The sequence below is a fragment of the Podarcis raffonei genome, chromosome 2 (assembly GCF_027172205.1).
Source record: "Podarcis raffonei isolate rPodRaf1 chromosome 2, rPodRaf1.pri, whole genome shotgun sequence".
Classification (NCBI taxonomy): domain Eukaryota; kingdom Metazoa; phylum Chordata; class Lepidosauria; order Squamata; family Lacertidae; genus Podarcis; species Podarcis raffonei.
Genome location: NC_070603.1, coordinates 53910887 through 53934114, shown reverse-complemented (window position 1 = coordinate 53934114; position 23228 = coordinate 53910887). Strand labels below are relative to the sequence as shown.

Sequence of the window (23228 nt, the reverse complement as noted above, 5' to 3'; positions counted from 1 at the left end):
AAATATATACTTCTTTGTAATTGTATTTCAGTTCAACAATTACTTTGATAAAATACATATTTTGTTATGTGCAAATGGCTTTAGATACCTATTAGGTCCATATATTACCATATAGAATATATTCAACATAAAAAACAGTGACAATTTGTTGTTGATGAAAGACAGCTGGACATAGAAAGGGCCCCATTACCTTCAGTAGCCTAGGGTCTCATCAAACCTAAATCCGGCCCTGCATATCAGTCTTACTCTGAATATGCAGCTTATTCTGAAAAGGAAAGTATGGCTTTTGAGCCAAGGTGATGATTAAACCTTTGCTCCTCTGTCTCAATTTCACAAAATACTATCTAAGGGTACGCAAGGGAAGATTCTGCTCGTTTCAGGCCTGACTCCAGAAAGCAAATCTAAAGATTGTAACTTCATAAAAGATGGCTTACATTACACAGGTTATTTCTGAAGAATATCCTCCCACTCTGCACTATCCTCTGACAATTTGAACATGAACTCTCTTTATTGTGTGTATGTGATTTGTTTTACTGCTGCTGAATTATCCTGTCATCTGGAGAATCTAGTTTTGTTTCTTCTATCTACAATTTAAAAGATGCATAAATCAAGCTGAAGAGATCATTTACAAAATTTGCTGTAAATATATATATGCCAGTCAGCATTCCTGCATATAGATATAGCCAGTCAGCAATCCTACAAAAGAATAAAAATAGCAGGAAACAAACAACAAGACAACAACACAGAAGAGGGTAAAAATCAGAACTCACAAATTCTTGAAAATAGTGTAAAAGTTAGCAATCTTTAAAAGGCTGTGTAAATTTAAAAAATATTTGCCTGGTTCTAAAACAATAGCAAGGTAAGGGCCAGGTGACTCTCACCTGGGATGGCATTCCACATGCATGACATTGCCACCAAACAGCCAGTCTCCAAGGGAGCTTTTCTGCCATTGCAAATAGAAGGCAAGAGGATGAGAGATTTTAAGCCTTCCTTCATGGTCTCAATCTTGCTCGCCCACACCTTATGCACCAGCTCAGTGCCAGATTCACGTATAAGCTAAACAAGCTATAGCTTAGGGCCCCCCCAAAAAATTAAAGGAAAAAAGCCCTGGATGTACATTTCCAAAATATACGATAAAAATCAAATCAAATAAAACCTAAATACAACAACAGTGTTTTGTGTTGTGTAGGCTCCTGTGATGTAAGTAAAGGGCCCCGCCTGCTAGCGGTTTGCTCATTTCTATATATAGGGTGCCTACATTCTGCATGTGCAAATGGCTTTGGATACCTATTAGGTCTATAAATTACCATATAGCATATATTCAACACAAAAACCAGCGACAATTTGTTGTTGACAAAGGACAGTTGGACATATAAAGGGCCCCATTACCTTCAGTAGCTTGGGGCCTTATCAAACCTAAATCCAGTCCTGCACCAGCTATTTATTTTTTTAAATAAGCAAGCATGCTTGGGTTAACTACGTGACGAGCCTCACATCTAGCTTGGCCCTTCCGCAACACTGATTATTTCCTTGAGCCCATCTGAAATCTGCTGACAGAGCTTTTGAAGTCTGTGCATTGCAACCTGAATGGGTGACTTAAATCCGCACTTCATCTTTATTACTTCAGAAACAATATTCAATAGGAATTTTGCCTAAAGAAGGGCTCATGTATGGATCTCAGCACTCGCCTCTATAAATATTTCACGGTTCTTGACAGAAAACAACAACAATAATGTCTTTTCTGCACTGTAAGCTGCTTTCAACATCATCATGAGGGCAGACTTCAATTGCAGCCTGATAGTGACAAAAGCAATTTAGTGAGGGAAAAAGACTTGGATAGAGAAACAATTTTGGTTTAATACTAAAGCTTGCAGGGGGAGGGGTGTTCAGTGCACAGTGATGACCCGGGAAAGGCTTTTGTTCAATAAATAAGGCTTTCCTTTGAGTATTTCTTTTTCAACAAATATAGTGAAATACAATTTAAGGGAAAGCAAAGAAATATTTAAAACCAACAGGGAGGCCCACTCACTGATAACACCAAGGAAAAACCAAATAATATTGTAATAGGCTTGCAGCGATGAAGCCTTGTCAGAAACTGCACGTGTGGACTTTTTCTATGGAGGGGGAAAAGGGACTATCTGTGCTCAGCCAACAACTGTGTGAGGCAAGTAAGGCTGAGATGAGGTGACTATCCCAAGTCCACATCGTGAGTTTTGTGGCTCAGTTGGGAACTGAACTCAGGTCTCCTTGGGTGAAGTCCAAAACTCAGCCCACCTCACCAGGCATGGAGAATCTTTTTTCATTCCGAGGGCCTCATTGCATCCAACCTCCTCGGACCACATACTGGCAGTGGGCAGAGACAAACAAAAGTGGGTGTGGCCAGAACAGGTGAGGCCAGAAGTTACACATAAACAGCACCCACCATACATAGATTCAGCACACACGTTCACATACACATGCACACGTATACACATGGCACACACACATGTACAATTTGGAATATTTGCATATGCATAAGCAGACTTTCACTCACATGCTCCCTCCACTGCAGCTGGGCTTGCTCTCATTAGGACTGTTCGCATGCTAGCCTCAATGGATATGGCATATGCTTAGACCATTGAAAAGTACCATACATGCCACCCCAAGCCCCAGTGGCTATGCAGCTTCCAGTTTGCACATGCTAGGATGAACAACTTTTCATGTTCACCATATGCAAGTAAGGAAGATCAGGGTTCCTTATTGGTTAGAAAGTCTCCACACACACCTGTACCCACGCAGGGCTGGTAGGTACATGGGGGAAGTCACTGGGGTTCTGCTCCGTATTCCGAGTGCATATGCATAGAGGTTACCATGTGAATTTTCCCCATGACATTGAAAAAAGACTTCAGTTTGGAATAATTGCTGTAGGGTGATTCTGGGGACATGTTTTAGTTAGCTGTCTCCAAAAGCGATATGAAAATAGCTCTTGCCTTAGGAAGAGCACTGATCAGTTTTAGTTCTGATGTGAAGACTTTGGTGACCTATGCTGAACCCAAATTGCTCTTTGGAAACTTTTCCTCCCCTTAGCATTTATCTGGTTTAAAATATATTCCATACCCATGGACGAAGGAATAAAATAAAGAAGGGGGGAATGCTTTTGTTGCCTCAGTACATCTTGGGATAGTCACCTCATCTCAGCCTTACTTGCCTCACAGAGTTGTTAGAATAAAATGAAGAAACTCCTTTGAATGCCATCTTGAACTCCTTGGAGAGTTAGATAAAAGTGTGCCAAAAATAATGGCTTAATTTGCTTCTCTTAAAGTTATCCAATACTTATTGGATTTATTTTTATGTGCCTCTTTTCATCTGTCCCACCTAGACTTCTGGAATTCACCTCTGTTCAAACTGTGTTTCTAAAATTGTGGTGATGATACCGCCAGCAATGTACAGTAGATGACACTTTTCTGCTGTTGGGACAATCTTTCCGATCCTTCAGGTATTTGCTATGGGACCCCTTTGTAGAACACAAGAGTACCATTTAAGGAAGGGGCCTCTTACCCATCCTCTGTTTTATAACACATAGGATTATTACTCAGGAATATCTCTCATTATTACAAGAAGGAAAAATTACAAGAAAAACTGCAACGAACACCTTGAATCTTCTCGCCGCTCTTAAAATCTGGTTGCCCCACCCATTCTCGATATATGACGTGGGTCCCTTTGTCTCTCTCTTGTTAACAGCACATTCCAAAAAGCTGCAACCAACCAAGAGATGCAGATGACTGTAGGGTTGGAATGAAGTGGCAATTGTCAGGACAACCTCCTCCTCACGCTACATCTTCCAGGCCTCTGGCAACTAGCCTACGGTTCTTAAGTGAACTGAGCAGCTAATTTTTCCCTGAGTGCTACAGGATCTGTGCCAAGGAAAGGGGGGGAGGGGACCCAACACAAGCTGTCTTTCAAGATTGTAAAAATAGAGTGCAGCACATGATGAATTGGAAACAAAAGCTCAATTTCCACTCACTTACACATAGGTAAGTCCCACTGACATGACTGGAGCTTCTGCACATATTTTTTTGGGCGTAGGTTTACAGCTCTCCTCTCATTCAAAATTATTATTTTGTTGCTAAAATGGGCTGCAAATTAATGACTGACTCTCACTGGAGGGCCAAAGGAGAAATACTCTGGAGTACACTATCTTGTCTGATATTAATGCAGCACCGAGTCTTTCTTTCAACCCAATCATTCTACAATGAAATAAACTGGATTTCAACAGACACAGTTGATTGTCCTCTGAGGTTAATGGTAGCCTTGATATATGGACAGCCCAGAAAGGTCTTCGTGATGAAAGACTTCATGGAAGTTAAAATGGTACTGCTTAATTATGGAATCCAGTGGCAGCCTAGATTTGTTTTGCCTGAGGCGATGCTTATTGGCAAAAGAATCAAAGAGTCTGGGTCACTGTTGTCGATTACAGTTCTCTGGGCAGAGAGAGAAAGGGAGAGGAAATCTTCCTCAAGAACCTTATAAAATTGCTAGTGTGGCTGGACTGCGAATTCAAAGTGGCATGACAGCGTTAGAACTGAAGCAGATCGGCAAGTAAAAATCATAGAGAATCTGGACGTCATTTCACAGCACAGGTGGAAGAATGCAATTTTTTTTTTAATGCTTCTGAAAAGGAAAAGAAAGGTCCAGCCATCTTCCCATTGTGCTAGTTTTTTGACACAAGAGCATCCATAATGTAACTCTCCTCTGCAATCTGAAATAGTACAGTCGGAATTCTACAGTCCCTTTTCCACCTCATTCTGCTGCCCAGGAACGCATGAAGCTGTCAGAGCACTGATCTATCTACATCAGTGCTGTGGACACTTCCTGACAGCAGCTCCCCAGGGTTTCAAGGCAGTTCGATTGAGCCTGGGAACTTTTGCATGTTTCTACCACTGAGCCATGGTCCTATTCCATAAAGCCAGTTTTGAATGGTGTCAGTACTAAAAGCAGACCGACCATTTATCTGACTAGTATCCTAAGAGGACTTGGGTAAATACAATGCAAAGTATTGGAAGACACAAGATCTACCCACCCGGGAAGAATGGCAGATGAAAGTGATGGACTATATGGAACTGGCGGAAATGACTGGCAGAATCTGAGACCAGGGAGAAGAGTCGGTAGAAGAAGATTGGAAGAAATTTAAAGACTATCTACAGAAACATTGTAAAATGGAGGAATGTTAAAAGGATGTTGGAATGAAGTAATGTGGTTTTTGCAGTAATGTTATATAGGGTTAAGGAAGAATGGATTGTTAACAGGTCAGAATGTACAGTTACAATATATTAAGATAAATTAATAAGATAAATACAAGAATGGAAAGGACTTGCTGAAACAATCAATTGATCTAGAATACAAAAAAGGGAGGTGCGAGGAGGTCAAGGAAATAAGTAAATGAAAGATAAATTATGGAAAGATGGATTTCTTTTTAACTGTTTTTACTTTTTCTGTATTTTGTATTTTTTGTTTTTTCTTATTCCTTATTTTTGTAATTTTTTTGAAACTTTCATAAATATTATTTTTTAAAAAATGCAAAGAACCAACTCACCAAATGGTATATATGGGGAAGTTTGCCTGCTTCTTAAATATATGCTAAAGAGCAGCACAGATGGCTGTGGCTGGCTTTGTAGAACATACTGCACAGGCTGGTTGCTGCAGCTCCACCCTTAGTTACTGCTTTTACCCTGCTGTTCCGTTGCCATAGAGTAAAAGCCTATCCTGGCATGTATTACTGAAGTGTGTTTTGTCTTTACTTCCCGTTTAGGGAAGTCAGAAGCAAACCTCACAAATAAGCATTGCAAGCTTGATTCATTCCCTCTTCTGGGATGGCGGGAAGGCATATTTAATTAATTCCTTGCAATGTCATGTTCTTTTTAATCACCTGCTGCCTCTGACTACCATTTTTTCACTCACCTTAGACTTCTCCTGATGAAGCTCAATTTGAATGTCTGTTAGCTTGGTCCTGAGATCTTCATTGGCAGCTTGTAAGGACATAATCAGTGCCTCAGGCTTTTCAGCCTTGCTGCGTCCTTTTTTTGACATGGCTGTTGGCTGTTGTGAGTCTGTGCGTGAGAATCCTTTTTCAAATGGGAACAGCCATTTTTTCTTTCTTTCCATTAAAGTTGTCTCAGAACCTACTGTGTGACATTCGTAAAGATAGCCCCATCAGCTCCTTGGGCAGTCCTGGGAGAAATAAGATGACGCAGCATTAGTTAGCAAGTTCAGTGAAAGCTGGAGTCTGCTTAGCAACACTCAATATAAAGACAATGTTTTGTTTTGTTTTGTTTTGTTTTAAGGATTTAAAAAACTGCCCCAGGTCATATATGCCACCCATAAACCATAGAGTTCTTGGGAGGTATATATGACAATTTAAAATCCACAATGCAATATTAAAACAGCATAGAACAGTTAAACACAATACTGAGAGGAATAAAAACATTCAACCAGATAAAAATTAAATAATTTAAAATGCCAGGCAAATAACAATGTTTTAAACGTCAATAGGGAATAATAGAGAATTGGCTGAAGGCGTACCTTCCTCATTCCAAAGTCAGCCCACCATCACAGAGAAGCCCCTTTTATATGTACATGGACACTATAATTCTCCTATTGATAGAACATGGAGAAGGGCTTCTGTGGCCACGTTTCAGAAGCTGATAGGAATAACCATAAGACAGATTTCAGATGTCAAATGTATTTTTGGGTACTCTGGGTCAGATTCAACTAACCTGGTGCTCTAGTAGAAACCAGCGCAAAGACTCTGCTAACATATCCTGGGTGTCCATTTCTGTTGCACAGTGCTCCCTTAATTTCCCCACCCCCACACAACCCTAATGCTTGCAGCAAGCAGAACCCCAGGGGAAGGAGGAGGGCAAAGTAGCGAAGGAGACTACTCTGGAATAAGCTCTGATTTGGAAATGGCACAGAGTATGGGGACAGTCCACTCACTGTTACACACCGTATGTTGCAATTCATCTAGGAAGGATTTAGATTACATTACCAAGCAAGGGGGTTGGAATATTAGGTCTGTAATAAATTGTTTGGAGAGGTGGGAAATCTGTGCTCTAAGAAGCAATTTCCCATTGGCCTGGGGACTCTTGTTCAAACAGGAATCTTAATTATATATACTGTATATATATTAAATGGGTTGTAGCACTTGTCAGTTGTAGTGGGGGAAAACCTGGAAAAATACTGGCAATGAATCTTGAAAGCTCAGAAACCAGAAGGCAAATCAAAGGACCCTTACATTAGTCCTATTTTTGAACATTTGGGCTTGGCAATATCAGAGCTTTTTTTGTTTGTTTCAAAGACTGTTGGAAGACTCAGCTGGAGAGATAGGACTTGTCACAACTCCCATACTGTCAACCACCAACGTTTCCAATTATGTTAATTAAATGTGCAAATTAGCAGTGGCCCATCCGTTCAGAATAAACTCCAGTGTTGATTCCGCGGCTAGAACATCCATGTTGTCTGAGGCATGAATACCAACACCAGCTGCTTGTACAGAAGTCTCACACTGGCCAGTCCAGTTATTTGCCAGCATTGTGCTTTATGTGATTAGACTAGTGGCAATTTATCACAAAGAAACGCAATGCAAGCCAAGTCTGTAATTTCTGTAAGACTGCATATGCAGTGTATGTGTAATGTACATCCAGCTTAAAGAGGTGGGGTGGGAGAGAGATAATTTATTTCTGGGTGTGCTTGTTTAAAGTAAGGAATTATAGCTAACAGCTTTAGCTATAGCACATTATATAGCATATATAGCATATAATTCCATTATAGCAGCAGGAAGAAAGTGCTCTGGAGATGCCTTTCCTTATTGGCTGCAGGTTACCCCACAATTTGAACTCTCTCATAATGCTGCAGATGGCACACATCACCAACTGCAGTCCTGCAGCATGAGCATTGCTCAGTGTGCTGGATGTGCTGTTTTAAGGTCAATCTACAATGAGAGAGCATTGGCCCATAAAAGATGGATGCTTTCGCTTCCGAAATAGGATACCTTTGGCTGTGTGCGCCTAAAAGCATAAAGAACGATGGTTAAAAATATCATTACCACACAGATGGAATGTCTCAATTCTACCCACATAGCAGGGAGGGTGTGATGCGACCATGTTTAGCAGCTGCAGAAAGGCTTAGTTGTGTCGGTACGCAGGAAAATATGAAAGAGAGGGAGAAGGGATCCATAATGAGGAAATGAGTTTTGGAGATGCCTTCAAAAAGGTTTGCTTATTCACTCTTGATTTATCAGATATCAAGTGCTGATTTCCCTCTCCTCTGCAGACAGTCATATGTTATGCTTGGCATTTGTATTTGCTTACAGATGTATCCAGGCAGCTGTGACACACTGAACTAGTGAGATAACAAGCTTTAGCATAAATGCAGCGGGTAAGTTTGCTTACAATCCTTAGAATGCTGACTTGGCACTCTCAGCAGCTATTGGGACGTGCTGCTCAGTGCTCTAGAATTAATCATTCTAATCGGATTATGAATTAGATATACAAGAATCAAGCCTAGGACCAAAGACACACACACCAAAATTCTACTGCACAGTATGGAACACAACAATAACGAACCTGAACAGTTTATACAAACACTAAAGTGGCTGGAGTGGTTGGCCTGTTGTTGTTGTTTTCAGTGCAGTTACACGCAAGCATATCAAATAATCTAGATAACTGCTACAGACAGTAGCCACTGTTCTGAAGCAAGAGTTCACAGGAATCCACTGGTAACAAGACCATAATGTTCAGTGGATAATTAGGATGGAACCCCTCTGTGGCTTCAGGGGGATTTCACAGGGGTGGTCATCAGCAGGAGTAAGTTCCATAGCTTAACAATGTTCTGCATAAATAAGTACTTGCTCCCTATACAGCCCCAATCTCTAAAACCCATACCCTACAATATGTGGAAAACTAGGATGTGCATCTTCTGGGATGCACTCACATGCACGTCAAATGACTTTGCAAGATTGCACCTCGGACAATTTTGGGGCCATGGCACCCCAAAATTGGATGTCCTGATGCAGTCCATGCTCTAGCCATCTCTTATCCACACATACCTTTCCTCTGCTCTCTCCAGGTATGGTCCATGCTTTAAAGCTCCAAGTCTGACCACCGCTGCTTTTTTTCTTTGTTTTGTCTGTGAAAACCTGCTCTTTAGCACTCACTCAGAGCAAATGTCAATCTGCTGAAAACCTGAACTGACGTTTGCTCAGACTGAGCGCTAAAGAGCAGGTTTTTGTGAGGAAAGCTCAAGGAGGGAGGAGAAAGGTGCTCAGACAAGGAGCTTTCAAGTGTGGACCTGTGCCTGGAAAGAGTATAGCAAAATATAAATGCGGCTAAGGCCTCAATGCAGCAGGCACCAAGACTGCTGGTGGTATATATCCCCCCCCCTTTGCCTCTAATTGCTTAAGAATTCTTGATTAAGTCCCTGGTAGGAGCCATGTAAAAAATGCTGTTACAGTGCAATTCTCTTCTAACACTTGTAGAAGCAGGAGCAGCAATATGTTTGCCACAACAGTTCGGCATAGATAAAGATTTATCGGAGATTAAATTCTGCTCCCATCCGATCTTGGAAAGCAGTTAAAACTATGAAGTGAGCACATATTGCCGAAGATCCTGTGGCTAGACTGTCTGTCTGCAGCAGCACTTAAAAATGTACACCACAAAATATGAATCTGGTTAAAATTGACCTTGTCAGATCAAAGGCATCCCTTAAGAGAAGGCATGTGCTCTCCTACTGTTCAGCGTTTTACTGAATGATCATTGTTGTCACTGCCTTGTCACTCTTCTGTGAAACGAGAATGACATCAAACCCCTTCTTCGTAAAGGCATTTGGGGCTGTTAATGCTGTGGTGCGCACACACAGTGCAATTTTGCACATGTTTACTCAGGGGGAAGTCCCACTGTGTTGAATGCTGTGCATTTAGGATTGCAGTTTCAGTGGCACAGTCCCATGTCAGAAATGTCCCTGAATTAAGTAAGCAACCTTCACTGACAGGGGGAAGCTAGCTTGAAATATCCCCGACTCTCCCTGCTGCAGACATAGGCAGACAGAATCCTTTTAGGGACTAGGTCAGGCATCACATTTGGAATCAATAAGGAGAATGTTCTTCCCAGCTCCATTCTTTCTTATCCTCTTTATACGCTCCTATTTGGTTTTCATGCATGCTGGGAAGCTTTCCCACCAATGCAAATAACAGGTGTTCGTGTGTGTGTGTGTGTGTGTGTGTGTGTGTAGGTGCCTTTCTGGACTGGGGACAGAGCCAGTCAAAGAATTATATCCCTCTTCCAGCTCTTATCTGGAATAGTTCCCCTTTGCCTAAAATTTACTTAAAAAGGAAGTCATTTGTGCAATTGCTAATTGCATGAATGGTGTTGTATATAGTTTGACCCTAAGTTGCAGTTTATCAAAGGTCCGCTCCAGAATCTGTGAGCTTAGAGTTCTTCTGAGCATGTACAGAGTGCATTTTGGTTTATCAGAGAGTATAAATACAGAGCCTGTATTGAAGATGAATAGGGGGGCAGCACTCCCATATTAGTTACTGTATATACTCGAGTATAAGTCGACCCGAATATAAGCCGAGACACCTAATTTTAGCACAAAAAACTGGGAAAACTTATTGACTCAAGTATAAGCCGGTTCACCACACCACAAACCTGGTGGTGGCGGCAGCAGCGGAGGAAGAACAAGCAACCAAAAAGGGCTGCTTTTGGGCTGCTCGTTCCTCCTCCTCCGTCGCTGCCAGCGGCAGAGGCGGAGGAAGAAGGAGCAGCCTGAAAACCGCTGCCACTGCTGCTCACAAGAGCAGGCATAGGAGCCATGGTTGGGAGAGGCACAGTGCCTGTCCTTGCGAGAGGCAGGTGGCGGCGGGACCAGCGGCAAGAAAGGGCTACTTGGTTTTTCTGGAGCGGGCTTGTCCCTCCGCCGCTGCCCGCCTCACTCAAGTATAAGCTGAGGGGGGCTTTTTCAGCATAAAAAAATTGCTGAAAAAGTCAGCTTATACTCGAGTATATAGGGTATTCATTTATTTTATAAAATTTACACACTGCTTGACTGTCAAAAAAACCTTAAAGCGGTTTATAAAGTTAGACACATTTGAGGTCACTATGAACTGAGGTCACTATGGCTGGTGACATGATCATTATACCAAGTTGATGCTTTTTCAACATTTTTGTGACCTTAGGAGACAGGGAAGAGATGAAAGGAAAGCTTTGTAGGCTCTTGTCAAGAGCAGATTCTGTAGCCTGGATGAAAACCAAACAAAGACGGAGAGGCCCGTGAATATTTTGTTTGTATATGTGCTTGATTTTCAGCTCAACTTATAAACACTGTTCAGAATTAAGAGGAAATGTTGAAAAGGCATGAGGCAACGGTGTCAACAGGATCTCACCCTCATGAGTTTGCAGGCTTGTGGGAGTTTTTCCTCAACTGCTTTTTGTCCTCTCACATCTCCTGTATTAAAGATTTTTAATTTGAATCTTGATAAACTTATACAAACAAGCGGCGACATGTACAACCTCGGCTGTCCACTTCAAAGAAATGCCAAACATAACTGATACCTAACATCTCCATCACCAGTGGTCATAAAAATCCATAATCCATGTACCATAATCTTTTATAAATCAGATTTCCGTCCAGGTGTTAAAGTGCAGAAGAGGGCTCATATTTAGAACCCTTCCACAAGCCATTGATAAATATCCACCATTCAGTCACCCCCTGAACTCAGAGGACTTCATCAGAGCCTTAGTGTGGTGACCTTTGCATAGAAACCAGCTCAGACAGCACGTATCCATTTCTCCCTGACCACCCATGCAGTAGGATGCAATTTACAGCCTCGGCTACAAATACTTCTCTTCTGTGATGAAAAGCCACAAAGCATGACACTCAACTGACTGTTATCATCTCTCACACCTGAATGCCTCTCGTTAAAGGTCTCCATGTATTCCCATTACAAAACTATTTCTCGGAGGCACACAATACTTATGGGCACCATTTCAATCGGGTCAGTTGACTACATCCCAGATAACCATTAAATTCTGAATGAACCGATCCAGCTGAAGAGTTTCTAAAATGCAGACTAAAGGTAAAGAAAGGAAACACTTCTATCAAGCCCCCTTTCACTTGAAAGACCCACCATTCATTTTTAAACTGACATCTTATGTACATAACTAGGGATGTTGTGACATAAGTTCCCCTGTCCAGAGTATTGAAACCATTTTCAAGCCTTTTTTGACATGCCAGTTGAGGATCATAGAATTGTAGAGTTGGAAGGGGTTACAAGGGTCATCTAGTCCAACCCCCTGCAATGCAGGAATCTTTCACCCAATTTGGGGCTAGAACCCACAAACCTGAGATTAAAGAGTCTCATTCTCAATAAAAGCTTTTTTTGCCAAAGCTTTTTTTAGTCTAAGCAGCCTGGTGACCTACCATCTCCTCACAATGACAAGGTTCTCTGACCATGGTTGATAACTTTTGGGTGTGTTTTGAACTTGCACGTAAACCTCGCGTTCCAGTTTGAACCTGATATAACCACAGAACAGACAGAGGTCCTTTGGGTGATTCCATTTTGCATTTTATTTCATATTTCAGCAATGGACGCCTTCAGACTGTCAGTATTTTGTAGGGGTGTTGACTCAGATTCAAACGCATAGTGGGACAACAAATCCAATGAAAAACACACACATCAAATCCAACGAAACCCCCCAGCTTTCTGCAGTTAGGAAAGTGATGAGGAAAAAGTGTGGGATGGGCAAATGATTAACAGAATGATACAGAACAACCACACAAGAATATCAGGATCGGTGCAAGATAAATGCTGTTTGTCATATAAAGTCCCCACAAACTAATGAGAAAAAATGCTCAGTAAAGACCGAACATAGACTAATCTCCATGTAAGCTTTGTGCAAGCAAATCGGGATGAATGCTTAATAAGCAGGCCATCTGGAGGGACTCTATACCACCCTACTCATATGCAGAAGTATTAAATGTATATGGGAAATGGGAAATATCATCTATAACCATCTATAATACAGCTGCCTTGAAACATTTGTATACTATTGGGTATGTATTGGTGGGAGGAAAGGTAGAGCTCATGCTCAATTTTCAGATGTGATTACTGGGGCATGCTTCAGATTTGTGCAACAAAGCTCATGTCTCCAGGGCTAAGTGATTTATTGAAAATCACGACTTTCTTTTTAAAATATTTTGTCATTCAGTGGTTGTGCTGAGGGAGGCAGAATTTGATTTCTCACTAGTTTGACTTTCATTTCTCTCTCTGAAGCAGTGCTAGAGGTGGCAGCACACCATCATATACCTTAGGCAATAGAAACAAGAATAAGAATTACAAGGCCTGATTTCTTCGGAGATCCTATATATGAAAGTAAATAGCTTTGGTTAGGGCAAGCCAGTGTTTGGCTTCTTTCTCATGCCCTTGTTGCAGAAGGCACACAAATACAAAAGCATCTGACTTTGCTCTAACAAATAACAATTAGCTAAATAGATAGGATTTCTCTTTTCCACGTAAAATTGTCTGAAAACGCCTCCTGGCTGGATTGCAAAAATATGTTTGAAGCATGAAATAGTAGCCTATCTAACTATCTTTTGTGGTGTCCCTTTCTGTTGTCAGGCAAACCATGGTGATCATTTAACCCATTGTTATAAGCAGTTTGCCATCAATGGGAAGCTAGTAATCTTATCAATAAGAAGGAAAGATGAATCTCTTTAGAGAACAATTTGGAACACAGAAGCTGCAATTTACTGTGAAATGGCTTCCAAATGAAGAACTCCTCACACAATTCTCTGTGATCCCTGACAAGCTTACAATACAACAGGAAGGGCAGCTGTGTCACTTAAAACAATAATATGTTCATAAATTAACTTCTGTTACAAGTCACCCTGTGGAAATTCATAGGGTATTTTGCTGCCTTTCCCAAGTCTGTGCATCGCTGTTCCATCAATGGACAAATTGGTTCAGTTTTAGAAGGATAAAAGCCTGAACCAAGCTAGAAAACAAGCTGACTCCTCCTAACTCTGCCTGTAAGAGATGGGCAGCAAAGATAGGAAAACCCTATTTTTCCTGCATCACCAACAAAACCAGAGCTCAGTCCGTTTGCCCCTCCTTTGTCCCCTATGAGAGAAGCTAATACTCAGTGACAGAAAGGCCCACTCATTCAGCTCCCTCAGAAAATTCTTCTGCAGAAATACAATGAACAAGATAGTACAAAGGACTCTGGCAGGATTTGCCTAGCTTTTATTGGTTTGTGTCAAGCTCCACCTTCTTGGAGTGTATGAACAACCTGGTACCCTACCAAAGACTCCTAAATAAGCTCAGCAGTCATGGGATAAGAGGAGAGGTGCTCTTGTGACTCAGGAACTGGCTAAGTTGTAGAAATAAAATGGAGGATGAGGCTTCCAGTGGCTAAGACCCCTGATTGCCATTGTTTTTACCTCCACTGTAGGAAAAAACCATGCTTCTAATTAATAATAATAATAATAATAATAATAATAATAATAATAATAATAATAATAATTTATTTATATCCTGCCCATCTGGCTGAGTTTCCCCAGCCACTCTGGGAAGCTCCCAATCAAGTGCTTCCAAATACCTCTATGGGTGTGTTCCAGTAAAAACTGAAACTGTCTTGCAGTTTTCTTTCTGGTTTATCAAGGAAGCACCCCCATTGTGCAAAAAAAGTTAGAGAATTAGTTCCTCTAAGCTTTGGGTCACTTGGAAATATTAGCTCTTGTTTGTCAGAGCTTAAAATAATTAAATCAAACAGTAAAAAATTAAAGCTCGCCTTTTTGTTCTGGTTCCCCATCTTTGATCTCAACACATATAAGCACAGGTTATAGAATCACAGAATAGTAGAGTTCTTCCTGATGTTTAGTCAGAATCTCCCTTTATGTGACTTGAAGTTATTGGTTCAGGTCCTACCCTCTGGAGCAGGAGAAAACAAGCTTGCTCCATCTTCCATGTGGCAGCCCTTTAGGTGTTTGAAGATGGCTCTCACATCTCCTTTCAGTTTCCTCTTTTTCAGACTAAACATACCCAATTCCCCTAACCATTCCAGACCCTTGATAGTCTTGGTTGCCATCCTCTGCACACGTTCCAACTTGCAGATCCACCTTGAGATCACAGGAGTGTCACTTGGGTGTTCTATCTATCTAAGCAACTAACTATGTCAGTGTGGTGTAGAAGAAGAAGAAGAAGAAGAAGAAGAAGAAGAAGAGGAGGAGGAGGAGGAGTTTGGATTTGATATCCCGCCTTTCACTCCCCTTCAGGAGTCTCAAAGCGCTAACATTCTCCTTTCCCTTCTTCCCCACAACAAACACTCTGTGAGGTGAGGGACTTCAAAGAAGTGTGACTGGCCCAAGATCACCCAGCAGCTGCATGTGGAGGAGCGGAGACGAGAACCCGGTTCCCCAGATTACAAGACTACCGCTCTTAACCACTATACCACACTGGCTCTCTGTAGTGGTTAAGAGCGGTAGACTCATAATCTGGGGAACCAGAGACGGGTTCGCATCTCTGCTCCTCCACATGCAGCTGCTGGGTGACCTTGGGCTAGTCACACTTCTCTGAAGTCTCTCAGCCTCACTCACCTCACAGAGTGTTTGTTGTGGGGGAGGAAGGGAAAGGAGAACGTGAGCCTCTTTGAGACTCCTTTGGGTAGTGATAAAGCGGGATATCAAATCCAAATTCTTCTTCTACTACTACTTGGTTGCACTTGGAGCTGTCCAGCCTAGCAGGTTACTGGTACAGTAGTGCAATTGGGCCAGGTTGAGGAAAAGTCTCAAACTCCAAATTACAGAGCAGTATCACAGTTCCTTAGGCAGCAGAGCTGTTAAGTAGAAGACATTAGTCTTCCATGGTTCAATTTTCTTTTAGGTTACCTCTATAAACAAATACCTTAGGATTACCTCTATAAACTGTGCAAACACATTCCTCGATTTTTAGACCTCTGGAGATTCGAGTCTGGATGTTTTATTGGCTCATAAACCTTAAGCTGGCTTCATGTTACTAAGAGTTTTTTTTTAATGTATTTTATTTATTTTATTTAACAAAACCTGTGCACCACATAACTATAAATATAACCTCTAAGTGGTTTGCTGAAAACATAAAATATACATTACAATTATCAATAAAAGTCAGAGTTAAAAGCAAGTTTTAAAATATTAAAAATACAATTCAAACCAGCAGTTAAAATTACAGATTAAAACACATGTCACCTTTTACATGTCTGAGTAGGCTTGCCTGAGTTGCCCATCCTAGAGTTTGAGCACAATCGAAACTTTGGCAGCCAACTGGAGAGTCTGCATGGAGGGGCAGCGTGCTCACATCTGCAGCCCTGCCACGCATGGCAGCTAGGGCAGAATGTGTGTGTGTGTGTGTGTGGGGAGCAGACAGGTAGATCACTGCAGGAAGACCTGAAACTGGCATAACAATTGGGCCTAGAATGGACCCAATGCCATTGCCCAAGAAGAGTGAAACTGTCACAGGATCTAATGGATTCTGGACTGGCTTAGCTCTCCTTGCTCCCTGCCCCTAGATTGCCCCAGTCTGCTCTTACGCTGGCTGTCCCTTATGGGCATCCTGCCAATGGCACTCATGCTCAGCAGGCAGAAGAAGAGGAGCTACACTGATGGAGTGGCACACCATTCTGTTGGTGGCAACCAACAAGAGACTGGCTTAGATGGCAAAGCTAGCCTCACCCCAGTGCAAGCTAGGGGCTCTGGACTGCTCTGACCAACTGATATATTCCTAGTGCTTGGTGGATGTCATTTGTAGCAGCTGCCTTTGCCTCATTTCTTGCAGCACTTTATGCAGGGGAGAAGGGGCAGCCACGTCCATTTAAAAACACAGTGCAGTAATCATGCAACAGGGGCTCCATTCCTCACTCTGCCATTTGAATTTAAATGGCAGTGAGGTATTTTAATCATTTTTACTGCAAAATGGTTCGGGAATTGAAATGCACAGAATAAACAGTATTTTCCAAGCAGTGACAGTGAAGAATTAATGCAAATTTCCCTATGCTAATGCTTTTGTTTAAGTTGAGCATCTCGCAGCATGGATTGTTCCCTGGCTGCTAATGAATGGCCTCCACTTTTTGTGTGAAGCCAATTGCAGGGTGTTGTTAAATGCAAACCCTCCTTATTTATCAAAACATATATGTTTGTGTGTTTCGTTAAAACAAAAGGTTTGTTTTCGTGTCTTACTTCGTGTATATTTATGTCATAGCTCTGTGCTTGGAACCTGAATGCAAATGAAGCTAATATGCAATTATTATAATTTTTGACATGCAGCTGGATGGTCTTGCCCTTGTTGCATATATCAACATATTCAGAACAATCTGAAAACTGAATATTCCACTTGGCTCTCCTGTCATTCTTGTGATTTCTACCCACAAACAAATGGATGTGAGTGTCACTTTTCATAAGCTGTTGAAGAATGGATCAGGCAAAGACTCTGGAGGCAACAGGAAGGAACATGCCATTTTTAGCTTGCTAAACAACACACACTTTCCCTTCTCCTTGAACTGCCTGCAGTGGAAGGCCAAACAAACATAACTCCAAGGGACCAAGGTGCCAGAATGGGTTCTGCTAAGCAAACAAAAATTCACATCTTGCTGCTTCATCAGCTGACAAAAAAAATTCTGTTTGCTAATGTCAGGGACTGGGCAGAGGAGGAGGAGTGTGGAGACCGCCTCCCCATCCTGACCCTTCCAGGGAGGAAGAAGAGGAAAACAGTATAGATTTACAACAGTGGTTTGTGGGAGATCACAGCTCAGAGGCAGGTGAGGGGAAAAGTTGGGAAATAATGGGAGAGGAGGAGCAGGCAGAGCTGGAGCAGCAACTGGCTGACATGTTGTCACTAGAAAGCATTCCAGACCCACCATCTCTCGGAACCCGGTGAGCCTTAAAAGCAGAAGAGCAAAGAGCTCAAAGACAGAGGGCACTTAGCAGCACCCGTAGAGGATGATGATGATGAATGAGGAAGTGGGAGAGAAGGGGGTGCGTGGAAATTCACTTGGGACAACACCATTATCCAAGAGACTGGGTTCTATAGCTTCTCTCTGTGAGGTTTGAAATAAAAAAGGACTGTAAGAAACTTTTCCTTGTCTTTATACTTCCCTGGGCAACTATTCAGGAGCTGCAGACAGCATCCTGACAGATAAAGGGATTTTGTCAGAGCTGACAGACCCTAAACATAGACCCCTGTCCACTAAAATGCAGATGAGGAACTTCTAGTTCCCCCAGATGTTGATGGACTGCAACTCCCATCACCCACGACCATTAGGCATGCTGGCTGGCATTAATATGAGTTGGGAATCCAACAACATCACATTGGGTACCCCTGCTCTAGCAGCAGCATCCTGCCATTTTGGTCAGTCTTCAAGGGAAGCCCCATGTAGAGTGCCTTGCAGTAATCAATAAATTAGTGTAGCTTGTAGTATGGTGACAAGGCTGCCCTGATCCAGCTAGTTGTAGATGGAAATAAGCACTTCTTCCCACAGAGGCCACTTGGGCTTCTATTAGGTTGGGTCCCACATTGGGGGGGGGGGGGCTGTCGCATGTGCATGACGTCACATGCACAACGCCCTACCCCTCCGTCGGGCCACGTCTGCTGGGACGCTCTGGCAATCACCCTCCAAGCCTCCCGCCCATCCTGGCGTTTGGGTTATTGTGCCAGGACTCACCCAGGGGCAGCAGGTGATGGCAGTTCCCTCAATATTGAAGCCCCTCACATCCCATATTTCCAGCCCCGCTGGCTTCTAGCGACAGGATTATAGAATCATAGAATTGTAGAGATGGAAGGAACCATGAGGGTCTATCCGCCTGCAATGCAGGAATCTTTTGTCCAGCATGGGGCTTGAACCCACTGCCTTGAGATTAACAGTTTCATGCTCTGCCAACTGAGCTATCCCAGACCATGAACCGTCAGGGTGTGTGTGACTCCATGTAGGACAGGTTGGCCACCCAATTCCTGAATTTAGGGACTACATACCAAGAGCATCTCTGTTTTGCCAGGATTCACCAGTTGCTGGTGCTGCACAGCTAATATGACTTTAAAAACCATGCTGTTTTTATGCACATGTGCTTCATCCTAAGAGCCAATCAGAGGGATGCATAAGCTGCATAAATCAGATTATTATTAGAATAAATACACAAGTAAATTTCACCCAAGTGCAAATTTATCAAGTGTGACCTCGGGACTGTATTTCAGATGTTTGAGAAGGTCACCGTGTTGGGCTGCAGGAGGGAAGCCTATTTTGAGTTTACTCGTATTGATGGAATTTCTCTCTCTTTTTAAAGGCCTTTCATATAATTTGGCTTAAGACAAGCCGCATAAGAAAAGGCAATGCACAAAGCCCAAGAACAACCTTGACAGCATTTCTAAAAATAGAGAGCTTGCAGTTAGAGCACTAAACCTGGACATAAATCAAAAGAAATTATTTATTCAGCATGTGTGTATGCACGCACAATGCACTCATGCAAACACACACGCAAGCACATGCCCCATATGCAGCCACGAGTCTTTAAAATACCTGAGCACCAAATATTTTACCTCTCAGTCCCTTTCATTGATAAACCTAACAGTACTATTTTCCCCTATAGTCTCCTCCCAACACATTGTGATTGCACTTATCACTCAGTAAAAACAATAAAAGATATCAATAGGCTTGGAAGGATAGCCACTAACCAAATAAGAAAGGATGAGTTAGGAGCTTATGGAAACAGATGGCAATTGTTAAATTGACAGTAATATGAAAGAAACGTGGAATTGTAAAGAAAGATCAGACAGTTGGAAGCTGGTTGCGCATAATATAAAAAGAAAAACTGGGATAGCAGAGATTGGAATAGATTTAATTTTAAATAACTAACTGTAAGAAAGGATAAACATGACCTCTTTTATTACCTATTTATTACTTATGCAGTTTTTGGTTCTCTTTGTGATGTAGTTGAATAGAAACATTTTAAGTGTCGAGACTGTAGGAGTGCACAGTTTGAAAGTACTGTATTTTTCTGTGTATAAGATGCCCCTGTGTATAAGATGCCCCCTATTTTGGGGGACTACAAATGGGGGGGATTGCCCAGAGTTGTTGAGCTCTTCTTTGGGGGGGGGTTGCTGACCACCACTGACAATAGCAAGAGCTGCCAAAGCCTCCAATCGACTGCCCAATCACCGCCAGCAGCCACCAGTCGCCCGCACAATTGCCATGGTGACAGCCTATCAACAGCAGCCCTTGCTGCAGCCGCCAATCACCTGCCCTATCACTGCTGACAATCTCCTGCTTGCGGCAGCAACCAATCGCCAGTCCACCCTCTGCACAACCCCAAATTTCTAACATAATTTTTAAAATAAAAAAAACTCGTCTCATACACTGAAAAATACGGTATGTTTGCATGTGGAAACTATTTACAATTATTCATATATTTCAAGTAATTATCAATAGGCTTACAGATAAGAGGGAGAGAGAGAGAAAAAAAAATGGGAATCATATTGCAAAACAAGCACCATTTGATGTTTGTCAAGATATCTCAGCTGAAATTCATGAGAGATTTGATCATTAATTTTGCATTTTGTTGTTTGTGTGGCAGTAAATATTGTACATCTAGCCATGCAGCTGGGGACTGAATGGAAATCTGTGCAGGCAGATGTTGTGCTCACTATGATCTGAATTGACAGGATCTAAGAAACCTCCCAGTGCTGGTATTAATGAGCAAATTATATATATTTTTAGTCGAGGGTGAACCATCCAGAAAAGAAGAAAAGTCCTGGGTAAGAAGTCTCCAGACAAATCTCCTATTACACGTAGTCCAGAGGAGTCCCAGATTTTTTACAGTAATGAAGGCCAGTCCATGGAAGGACAACAGAAGCATCACTGGAATACAGTGGCACCTCGGGTTAAGTACTTAATTCGTTCCGGAGGTCCGTTCTTAACCTGAAACTGTGCTTAACCTGAAGCACCACTTTAGCTAATGGGGTGTCCAGCTGCCGCCGCGCCCCCGGAGCACGATTTCTGTTCTCATCCTGAAGCTAAGTTCTTAACCCGAGGTACTATTTCTGGGTTAGCGCAGTCTGTAACCTGAAGCGTCTGTAACCCGAGGTACCACTGTACTGATTCCTCTGCAAGGCAGAGTATATTCTCAGAATGATTTCTAGTGGCAAAAAGAAACAAAACTTACAGCTATGCATTCAGTAGGGTAAATAATTGTTACAGGGGGATATAATTGTATGAATTCTCCTCTCTAAATGTATTAGTGCTGCACGGGAATGACTGTATTAATATAAATTAATTTGTAGCAGCAAGAAATGAAGAAAAGGCGACTTTGTATACAAGAGGTGGGGAATGTAGGCACATACAGAGTCTTCCCCACCTCCTGCAATTGTAAAAGCATTGTGCAGTGAATTGAATTCAAAAGCAGGGATGCTTTATTTCTGCAATTATACTTGACCTAAATGGTTATAAAAGGTTGTGCTATCGGAGTTATTGACAAGGCAGGAGGTCACCCAGGCAACTCCAGTTATTGGGCAGCTGATAAATGGAGTGGATAAGTATGGAAGTGCACAATATTTGTTGAGAAGGGAGTAACCACTACAGAGCTGAGTAGATACCTAGTCAAGAGGTGATGATATCAGGGATTCGTTCCATACATTTTGAAAGCACTTGACACTGTGGCTTTCATTATCGAATTTGAAACACACTTAAATGGAATAACGGGGGAGAAAACTGATGAAAGCCAGAGAAAATATCCAGAACATTTCCTCCGCCCTGATTGCAGCCTCTGATCTCTATCTCCATCTGTCCTTTAACGCTGTCAAGCTATGGAGGCTGTATCCAATTGGGAAATACAGGAACATATGGTGCCCTTCAGATTCACTAACTCTTGTATATTTCAACACACGGAATGTCCTTCTGGCCTTTTGAGTTAGTGTCCCTCTTTTTCTTAAAGATGCCATTGTTTTCTGACCCTCCTTTAAAGAGAAGCATGAAAATTTAAACAGCACTCAGAGAAGCAGAAATTAAATAGGCAAAGCTTTTCCAGACAATATCTTGCACCAATTCCATGTGCCTAAATAAAGGTACACCCGTGTTCTTGTACCTGTAGCAAAGCCTCACCAGGAGAACTTCTTATGCTCCTTCCTTGCACACCGGCCTTGCACAGTAGGCCTGCTTCTCTAATGGTTACCACCACCAGCTCTGTGGGAGTCTGCAGGCTACCTTCACCCCAGACAAGGATGAATTAGTAAACTATTAGACCATGACGTTGTGGGCCAGTGGGCCTTGCTCTTGCAGCCAATCCCTTGCAATTTATCCAGAGTGTAAAGCCAGCTCTCTAGCTCTGTTTCTTCCCAAGAACCAATCAACAATTCCCGACAACACAGTATTTCTATCCTGTTCATGAGTAAGTTTTAAGGAAGACCAACTTCTCTGAGCAGTGCATAGTAAAATCTGGCATGGATGCCAGATGGAAAGGAGGGGACAAAGCAGCAAGGGCAGCCCAGCTTTGACAGACTCTCTCCTCTGTCATTGGCCTCTTGAGAACCACAGTCACATTGGTCAGGTATATGAGCCCATCTCATGTTTTCCAGGTAGCCATCTTAACCACCCTTGTGTATTTGAATAAAACTGGTGGAGACAGCTGATTGCCTGACCTAGAGAAATGGTGAGGGCCTGGAGAACAGTGCTCCTCTGTCACAATACCCACATTCCTGAGAGGGTGAAGCAGACACAAAGATGGCTAAACTGAAACGTGAACGGGTGCAGTGCTCATGGAGACACAGCCTACAAGAAAGAGGACAGTCTTTGGGTTGCATCCAACAAAGTTGTCCTGCAACCTTTTGTGGCATCTGTACATTCCCTGTATCTGCACCAGGGGATAGGAGGTGCCCCCAGAACAGATTTGGGAGAGGATGGGCAAAGGAACAAGTTCCTTGTATCCCCCCGCACCCCTTTTATATAATACATATTGTAGTAGGTTGTCTAGAGAACATTAGCTACTGGGCAACTAAGCAATGCAGTAAAAACAAAAACAAAAAAACAATCCCCTTGATTTTCAATGAAAATTGGATCTCAAAGAAACTTATAATTAAATTCCATACAAAGGCACAATATTGCTGATGGTGATGGGGAGGCAGTAATTGCTGATGGTAATGATTTCAGGACCTTTTCTCCAGAGGTTGGGGCAGGGAATATACA

The 23228-nt window shown here is 42.2% G+C and overlaps 1 protein-coding gene and 1 non-coding gene across 7 annotated transcripts in view; both read right to left on the bottom strand.

The window, feature by feature from the left end:
- Positions 1-23228, bottom strand: part of JAKMIP2 (janus kinase and microtubule interacting protein 2) — an 86030-nt gene that overhangs the window by 28772 nt on the left and 34030 nt on the right. For 5 of the 6 annotated variants that reach the window (XR_008328911.1, XM_053376639.1, XM_053376638.1 and 2 more), the window contains exon 2: positions 5938-6207. Coding sequence is in view for 4 of the 6 variants with exons in the window: in XM_053376639.1 (XP_053232614.1) it covers positions 5938-6141 (204 nt within the window). In the remaining 2 variants the exon portion in view is untranslated. Of the gene's footprint in view, positions 1-1389; positions 1811-5937; positions 6208-23228 lie in introns of those variants that run through there. The other variant, XM_053376642.1, reaches the window with a different exon arrangement.
- TRNAN-GUU (transfer RNA asparagine (anticodon GUU)) lies at positions 18881-18954 on the bottom strand. The gene has a single exon. It is a non-coding gene; the product is annotated as a tRNA-Asn (tRNA).